This window comes from Chiloscyllium plagiosum, chromosome 9 (genome assembly GCF_004010195.1).
Source record: "Chiloscyllium plagiosum isolate BGI_BamShark_2017 chromosome 9, ASM401019v2, whole genome shotgun sequence".
In the NCBI taxonomy this organism is placed as follows: Eukaryota; Metazoa; Chordata; class Chondrichthyes; order Orectolobiformes; family Hemiscylliidae; genus Chiloscyllium; species Chiloscyllium plagiosum.
In genome coordinates, this window is record NC_057718.1 from 24252263 (window position 1) to 24261875 (window position 9613).

The 9613-nt window shown below is 38.8% G+C and overlaps 1 protein-coding gene across 1 annotated transcript in view; it reads left to right on the top strand.

Annotated features, from left to right (window-relative positions):
- The window catches only part of fmn2b (formin 2b), a 463563-nt gene that overhangs the window by 292650 nt on the left and 161300 nt on the right, over positions 1-9613 (top strand). The window contains exon 17 of the mRNA XM_043696758.1: positions 3621-3713. Within this exon, the coding sequence (XP_043552693.1) occupies positions 3621-3713 (93 nt within the window). The remainder of the gene's footprint in view (positions 1-3620; positions 3714-9613) is intronic.

Here is a 9613-nt window from a genome sequence, read left to right on the forward strand (position 1 = left end):
ACTTCTTCTCACACTCCCCCAAGGACAAGTAAGTCCTGGGCCGCCATCTCTGCCAAATCAAAGCTATCCGCCAACTGGAGGAAGAATGCCTTGGCTTCCACCTTGGGACTCTTCAACCATACAGCATCAACGTCACCAGTTTCCTCATCTCCCCTCTCCCACCTCATTCCAGGTCCAACCTTCCAACTCAGTACAGCCCTCTTGACCTGTCCTACCTGTCTGCTCCACCCACCCCACCAACCAATCACAATTATCCCCACCGGCATTCACCTATCACCTTCCACGCTACCCTATTTATTTCTCATCCCCCTTCCCTCTTCACATTCCTGATGAAGGGCTTATGCCCAAAACGTCAACTCTCCTGCTTCTTGGATGCTGCTTGACTTGCTGTGCTTTTCCAGCACCACACTTGTTGACTCTGACTCTCCAGCATCTGCAGTCCTCCCTTTCTCTTATGAGTCCAAATGTGACTGTCAGCTTCTGGAGGCAAGGTAGGATGGCATTCCATCAGAAGAGCTATGGGAGAATGGGTCTATGCTCTGACATGTTACCTGCCTTTACCTTTTTTCTGGATACAAAGTCATGAGATTTTGTGTATTTGAAGTACTTATGATGGTGTTGTGTGTCAGAGGTTTGTGTCTCTCTGGGGAAACCAGGGCTCAAGTTCAAAGGGTTTACTGAAGCTAAGACTATGCAAGCTGTCTAAAGAGACTCACCAGCATAATTCACAATGCAAACCTACTTGGAGATTTCAGCTTACTCTACGGAGTGTGCCAAGACTTGCTGTTGATCTATCATACCCTTTCAGTCTCCTACTCACAATGATGCACTCTAGTGAAGGAAACATCCTTTTAAGAAAAAACACATGATAATCTCCAAAATATATTGGGCAGTAGAAGGATATCGGAGTTTTGAACTCTCATTTGAGAAAAGCAGATCATGATCACTGATCTCTCAAAGCTTTCTTTGTTGTGCTTGACGCAATACATTTAAACATTTTGCACGATCATGCATGTATGTATGTTAAGTGAGCCCTGTTACTTTCACAAACGCTACATTTTTGTTCAGTGTAGACAGAATGATGCACGTAGTGTTGATGAGAAAATTGTAATTTCCTGTTCTGTAAGCACACAAAAGGTCCATCAGGTTAAAAAACAAATCCATACGTGTCTTTTTCTGAAACTTATCTCCTCGTTTGTCTGCCTGAAATAGAATCCTAACAATTAGATTTCTCAGAAATACTCAAATACTTTGCTCACTGAAAATAGATTTGCACAGCATTACAAATCCTTGGAGGTTAAACGTAGCATCTCAACTCTACTTTCATCTCTTAATATAGAACTGTCCCCAACCTTCAAATGTTTCACCTTTGCCTCTCTGTAAACAATACCACAGAAGATCTATTTGTATTTGTGTATTGGCAATTACATGCGACCTGAGACTGTGGAGTAAGTTGAGTTGGTTTATAAATTATAAATGTTTCATTCGGTACTTAATGCTGCAGTTATGTGCAAAGAAATATCTTTATTTGTTTCACAGGACATGCTTTCGGTTTTTGCTCCATGAAGGAAAAAGTGAGAAAATTATCTTTCATTGGATATTTGTAATCATTCAAATGATTCTCTGTTAAACCATGCATCTCAGGTCATTGTGAACTTACCCAAGATTAAAGCTAGTGGTACTCTCCATAATAGATGCACAGTGCTATTGCAGGTTCATGCATGGGACAGATTGATTACTTAAAGCAAACATCCAAAAGCAGTCCCCTTTATTTTTGTCAATTGTTAGCTTCTGCACTTTTTCAATCGTTCATTCACAGGATGAGGACGTTGCTAGCTAGGCTGGCATTTATTGCCTATTCCTCAGTTAAGAGTCAGCCACGTTACTGTGGATCTGAAATTACAGGTAGGCCAGACAAGGTAAAGATGGCAGTTTCCTTCCATGAAGGACATTAGTGAACCAGATGGGTTTTTCCGACAATTAGCAATGAATTCATGGTCGTCATTAGATTGTTATTCTCGATTTTTGTTGAATTCAAATTCCACTATCTGCCACAGCGAGATTCAAACCCAGGTCCCCGGACTTTTACCTTGGTCTCTGGATTAATAGTCTGATGATAATATTACTAGGCCATTGTTTCCTCTTTTATTTTAAAAAAAAAAGTTTCTCTGTACCACCATTTAAAATATATTTAAATAATGTATAATGACTGTGTCTTTCTGTGGCTGGTAATAACCAACCATGCTGTAATCTTGTACTCTTATAAGTGATTTTATAATGTGTGTTACATTTTGCCATGAAATTTAACTGTTACAGGTATGGAGTCTCATTCTTCTTATGCAATTGCTGGAAATTTTGAAAATGCAATGGTTTAAAATTTGTACTTTTTTTTTCTTCCAATTTTCTGTTGTCCCTGTCATTCCTTCTCCCATTCTCTTTCTGTACCTGAGCTGACATTGAATTCATGCACTTCGTTGGACAGCCTTATGCTGTGAATGCAGAGTGACGCCAACAGCATGGATTCAGTTCCCACAACGGTTGAGGTTACCATGAAGGATTGTGCTCCTCAATCTCTTCCCTCACCTGAGATGTGGTGCCCCTCTGGTCAAACCATCATCAATCACCTCCCCTTCTCTCTAATGAGAGAGCAGCCCCATGATCCAGTCAGACTCTGGTACCTTACGAACTGTGAACTTTGCAGTCCTTCAAATTTGATTTGTTGAAGGTGATGCTCAGTAGGTTGTCATGCTCAGTCAGTTCCCAGTTGCAATGCCTCCCTTGTGGCATTTAGCTGGTATGTTTGAGCAATACTGACTGCACAAAAACCTATAAACAAGACTGTGCCTAAGTAACAGCAATTGCTATCAGCTGTCCTGTCAGATGATGCATTTCCTTGTGCATTTTGAAAGAGCTCTTCTCATTAGGTCTTTTCTGGATTTTCTTGAAATTGTGTAAAAAGCTGAAGCACATTATAAACATTTGAGAAATCAAATCTATTTGTATGAAGTTATTGGGCTTTGGCATGTTCTTCATTGACCATCCCTCAAGATTCTTGATGAGCAAAACAAGAAAGTTGCCATCTAATCCTGAAAGTGCTGAATAAAGTAATTCCTCTCATTCAATTATTGCACCACTTAATTATAAAAACAAATCTCTTGACTACACCATTGATGCGGGATAATTGTCTTTTCTTTTGACCTCAAGGCTGAAATTAGTTGAAGAAATCAGCATTCAAATAAAAGCAAAATGTTGCAAATGGTGGAAATCTGACATAAAAACAGAATGCTGGAGAAACTCAGCAGGTCTTCTATCACCTATGGATAGAGAAATAGTTAATGTTTTGAGGCTGTTTCAGAACAAGTTAATATTGGACATGAAATGTTAACACTGTTTCTTACTGTAAATGCTGCTAGACCTGCTCATTTCTGTTTTTATTTGAGAAAACAGCGCTATTGCTTTATGCAAACAATCAATTGTTTCGCAGCACTGAAGAGCATTGTGCAGAAGTGCTTCAGTGACCTATCTTTGCTTCTATATGCCCACTTCAAAATCTCAGTCATAGAAATTACAACGTCTTTTGACTTTCTGGTCATTGCAGTTTTTCATCTTCCTTGTTGCAGTTTGCGAGACAAAAATGGAAACAGTCTGCAGTCTTTCACCAGAAGCACATCTACAGCCTTTTAAAGACAAAATGGAAGAATTCATTAATCAAGGTAAATGGAATAGAGTTCAGCCTTTTTTATATATAAATAAAAGTCTCCGGTAAGTGACATTATGTATTTTAATTGTGACAATATTTGTTTTGGCATCAGAAGTTGCCAAGTGACACAATTAATCAGTGACATAAATATATTGGAAGCAAATGGTACCTGATGAGTAGATTTTGGGATGTACAACAAAAAAAGACTTTGTATCAAACTTCAAACTGCTGTCTTGGGCTATATATAACCATGTTATTAGTTTCCTTCAATAGGGTTATAAAGACATTTATAACTGAGCTATTAATCATGAGAACACTTTTTCAATGATCCTTGTCAGTGGCTTGGGAGTAGGTTTTTCCTCCTCCATATTTATCTCCTGCAAGCACATAGAATTCCTTGTTTTAATTTGCAAAACAGCAGTAGTAAATGACAAGTTAGCCATTTAAAGAGAATGAGTCAGGTATATACATGTGTTTCCAAGTTTATGGCGTGTGGGTAACATGGATCCAGGCATTTCAATACCTTTTTTGGTGCTTATGTTTCCTATTGGCTTTTTTGTGCTGTTTAAATTTGGAGAGCCTAGTGACTTGGAAGGGATTGTTGACATTTCAGTTTCACTTTGTGGATACATCATGAATCAGATCAAAGGTGTTGATGTCCAGTCTGGGATGTGTGCAAATTAGTGGGGTATTCCTTTTCAGTGGGGCAGTGGCTTCCATGGTACGTGCTGAATCAAATTCCAAACTTTGGCACCTGGAATTCCGACCCTACAAAGCATTTTAACACAATGAGGACTAATGGTTGTAATCTTGTCTTGCCGTTTTGTCTTATTTGTTAATCTGCTAGTTGCAATTATTTATTTTCATTTCACGCTAATACTTCATCACTTTATCAAACTCAGTAATTGCTCAAAATCCAGCATTTTCCAATAGTCATTCCAAAGGTGTGTAACTATAGTGTGCAATTAATTTTAAAAGCTGAAATATTAATGACACATCTGAAATCTTAATTCGGCAAAATGCAAGACCCTAGGACATGAAGTGGTCCCATTGAAAAAGGGGACTTCTGAGAGCTTCGAAGAAAAGGGTGTTTATCTGATGCCTGCATGATTTTCAGAATTTTTTTTTGAGTCTTTGTTCAAGCTGTTATTAAAGGTCCTTGAAACATTAAACCGAAGTAACATATTGGAGCTGTATCTACAGAGAGTGACATTTGTATTTAGTTTACACTGAGCCTCATGTGTTACCTAATTATACTTGAGTGGAATAAGCCATTTTTGTTGTTTTCACTGTTCAGTTTCAGGTTTATACCTGATCATAGCGATGTGCCATTGTAGTCAAATGGCATGTCAGCACTCCTTTACATCTGGATAGGGTGTGAATGCAATCTGGGGGCTTTATGCACCTAAGTCATAAATGGACAGTCTGTGATACAAGAGTACAAGGTCACCTTTGATCAATGGAAGGACACTGCAGTGAGAATTTAAATAAAAACAAAACAGAAATCCTATGTTTTGTGAAGAATTTATTGTTCTCGAGATCAGTTGTTGAAAAGGAGTAAAGTTAATGTATAGTTTTTAAACATGCCTACTGTCAGACAGCCTTTCTTCTCCAGAATTCTATTTTTTTTAATTGTAATTTTATTTGCTGTGGATATTGACTTTAAAGACACAAAGCCTCAACTTACTTCATTTTCAAACACGTTTTTCCAAAGCCCCGAGACGGTAAAGTTTGTTTACTTTTGGAGCTGCCCATCAAGTATGTGGGTGTGTGACCGGGATCACAGCCTGCTGTCAGACTGGAGCCTGTAGTCCTAGTCTTGGTGCCATGCTTGACTGACGTCTCCAAATGTAAACAAATATTGCAAACCTTTAGAATTACCATGGCTCAGTAACTAAGAGGAATTGGGAGACGAACTTTAACAGGTGGGGTTATAGTGGTGAGAGGTGGCGGAGGACAAATATTTTGTAAAGGGCTTCAGAATTAAGTTTCAAACAAAATTTGCAGACCACTTTTACACCTCTGAGCCACAATCTTCCCATCTTTATCAGTGAATTAATTTGGGGTGTACGGTCCCTTGGATATTTAACTCGAATGCCTGAAACAAATGTTCCATCCACAACTCTGTGACTGCTAAGAGGCTTATAACATTTGTGTTTTGTGGGCACTTTTGGATTCCAATTTATATCTTTACATACTTGGAGTCACAATGTCAAGGGCGGAAGAAGAAAGGATTCAATTATTGTGTTTATGACCAAAAGCAAATCCCATTTCTGAGCTAATCTACTGTGGTTGAAATTTAAGCACTGATGAAGATTCAAATTCAATGCAGCATTAATTTGAAGGCACTGTTTTGATGTTCTAAATGGTTCAAATCAATTCATCCAATTTAATGAAATGGTAACATCAAGCAGCACAATTTTAAATCCTTGCATCAATTGTTTCTCGTGTCACTTTTAATACTTCGCTAATCTCCTTAAATCTGCAGCCACTTGTTAATCCTTTAATCGTTGGGGAAGCAGTTTCTCTCTATTTCAAAATCTTCACGATTTTAAACACATCTATCAAATCTGCTCTGCACCTCTTGGGACAGTCCCCGAATCTCTAATGTACTTGCATAATGACAAAGGCTCACTCTTGAACCATTTCCGCTTAACTGTGGAGCGAGGCTCCAGGCAGGTTTTTCTTCATCTTTCGTAAAGAGCAATGCCTAAGACAGTACTTCGCTTCAGCTGAGGTTAATTTTTTTTTAACATTTTAATTCATCGGTTGTGTTGGTCTTTCCTAATTACAATTAAAAAGATTATGGTGAGCTGTCATCTTGAAACGCTGCGGCACATGAGGTTTCCTGGTCTTGCGTAGTACTATTAGGAAGGGAGTTCCAGGCTTTTGTCCAACTGACAGTGAAAGAACAGTGTGGTAATTCCAAGTCAGGTTGATGTGTGGCTTTGAGAGGAATTTGCAGGCAGTGGTGTTGCCATGCATCTTGTTGCCCCTATTCCTGTAAGTGAGAATGTGATGGCAGGTTTGTCAGTCAAAGGAGGCATGATCACTTGTTGCAGTGCATCTTATAGATGGTATGCAGTGTTGGTCCTGTGAACCAGGGATTAAACTTGCCTTGAAATCCCTTAATTTGTGTTTGCACCATCAACAAAATTGGCAGTACTTGATGTTATTTAGCAGAAACTGCTACATATTTCAGTATTTGTACGAGTGGTTAAATGCAGAGATCTGGTCATGTCTGTCAATAATTTCCTGCCCCCTTCAAGATAGAAATCATCTAGAAATCATTGGTGAACTTGCATTTCTATGTCATTATTGCCACAATAAAATCATGCACAAAAACTGATGACAGGTTGTATCAAGTGTACATGTATATTTAACGTAGTCTTGCGATAATAGCTTAGCCTTCGTCATTCCTCTGGCTGTGCAAACCTACTTTTGATAGGTGTGACATGTCAAATATTTGCAAGTAATTTCAGAGTTTGATTTTAGAATCTTGTTTGCAATTCTGACCTTTGCACAGTTTTTGCTTTTTTTTTTACATAAAGCAAAACAAAGTGAATGATAAAACCTGCTCATTATTTTCTGGTTTGCTGTCTGACCAAATTCTTCCATATGATTGCTTGCTTCATGACAACACCAAAGATTCCTTCATCAAACACTAGAGTGGAATTGAAGTCCAAAAGGTAAAATCAACACCATGGATCTTGGTGGGCTGTTTGCTTTGAATTCCTGGCAAGTAATGTCACTTCATTGCAGGCCTGGAGTTTGCAGTCTACGTGGTTGATTCAGAAGCAAACACTGTTTAGTTTTGAGCATTCTTATAAGCAAAAAACAGCAAATGAAGTGTTGCATTTGCTGTTCACAATGTGGTCTCCTCAACATTGGGGAAACAAAGCCTGGACTGGATGACCACTTCTCAGAACACTTACATTCCACCCGCAAGCTTCCAGTTGCCTTCCACTTGAACACACTGCCCTGTTCCCCGGCCATCATCTCGGTCTCGGGCTTGCTGCAGTGCTCCAGCAAAGCCCAGCTCATGCTGGAAAAGCATCACCTCATTTTCCGCATGGGGACCCTGCAGCCCTCCAGACTCAATATAGAGTTCAATAATTTTAGGCCCTGAACTCCCCCATGTCTTGGCCCTCTACACCACACACCACGTCTTGCTACCACATAGTCTGCCATTACACACTACCTATTATTAGCCACTAACAATCTCCATTAACAGCTATTGACCCTCTTAGTCAGGTCATTATTGACTCCTTCATCTGTCCAGCTGTTCTTCTCTCTCTTTGGGCTCTATCCCTACTTATCGTTTACTCCTTATCCCTTCCCCAGCCCTATCTGTTGCATATAAAACAACATTTTCCTAGCCACATCGGTTCTGAGGAAGGATCACTGGACCCAAAACATGAACTTTGATTTTTCTGCTCAGCTGCTGCCAGACCTGCTGAGCTTTTCCAGCAATTTCTATGTTTGTTTCTGGTTTGCAGGATTTGTAGTTTTATAAAATATAAACTAATTTTATAAAAGTTTTTGTTTTTGTATTCATCAGAATAATTTGCAAGAAATGCCAAATCAAAGAGAAAACAACATTTGCATTCATCATGTTGTGGTCCTGCACTACTTTCACTCCATTGATCCAGCTTTGGTGCATTCACTCTCAATAACTTTGTCCAGCAAAAATATATTACCATTTAAATTATTGTTTGTTGACAGCAAGAATTTAAGGTTAATCAGTTTCACTTTCTTGATAATTTTATTTTAAATGCTTATCCAAGGATATCATGCAACCTTTTCCCCTCAATCTTAAATCTGCTATGTGTTTTGTAGGCCACAACGTATTGCTCGTTGACAGTATCTTTTATTATAACCTGCTCAAGGAAATTATAACTAAAATTGCGCTGGAGTTCTTGATCAATGCAACTAAATACAAGTTGCAAAATTTTGATTTAAACCTTTCAAAATTTTCTGATGATTTTGCTAAGTGATACATTGCATGTGTCCAATCAAGCAGCATGTATCCTTGATCATTGTCTTTTAGGACTTGCAGTAGTCGTGAAATACAATAATGCAAATATGCAAACCATCAGCAATTCCCTCAAGTGAATTGTGATCATACGCAGCCATCAATTGTGTTTGAATTTGTTAAGTATTGTTTTTTCACTGGTTGTTCCCTGTAACCACTTATCCAGACTCTAGCTTGCTTCTCTTGTACAGTTCATGGATGCCTGTCTAATGCATTTTAATTGTATGTGCCTTACTTTTGGGGCTCCACGTAATTCTTGGAATGGAGTTTGAATATGCTGATATAATTAGTAAATTATTGCAATTTAGTAACTTCTATTGAAGTATCATCCATTTCAACCAGTTACCACAACCCTGACTGGAATTGTTCTGCAATTTCAGAAGAGGAAAGTATAGAAACTTATCAGTAGCATTTTTGCTTCTACTTTTTTTTTGTTAGCATCTCAAATTGATGTTGTGCCTGTTTTGAAATCTGATCAGTTTTCTTTATCTTCATTCTGCAAAGATTAATTATTGAAGAATTGTGCAAATGCAGGAATAAGCCTTTTTTGTAACCATCCTCATGTTAAAAAAAACTGTAGTCCGTTCCCAATAACTACTTGCATCAGAGAGCATTTAATATTCTCAAGATCAATAAGGAGCATTCTGGATTAGTGGTGCTGGAAGAGCACAGCAGAACAAGGCAGCAGCCGAAGAGCAGTAAAATCGACGTTTCGGGCAAAAGCCCTTCATCAGGAATAAAGACAGAGAGCCTGAAGGGTGGAGAGATAAGCTAGAGGAGGGTGTGGGTGTGGGTGGGGAGAAAGTAGCATAGAGTACAATAGGTGAGTGGGGGAGGGAATGAAGGTGATAGGTCAAGGAGGAGGGTGGAGTGGATAG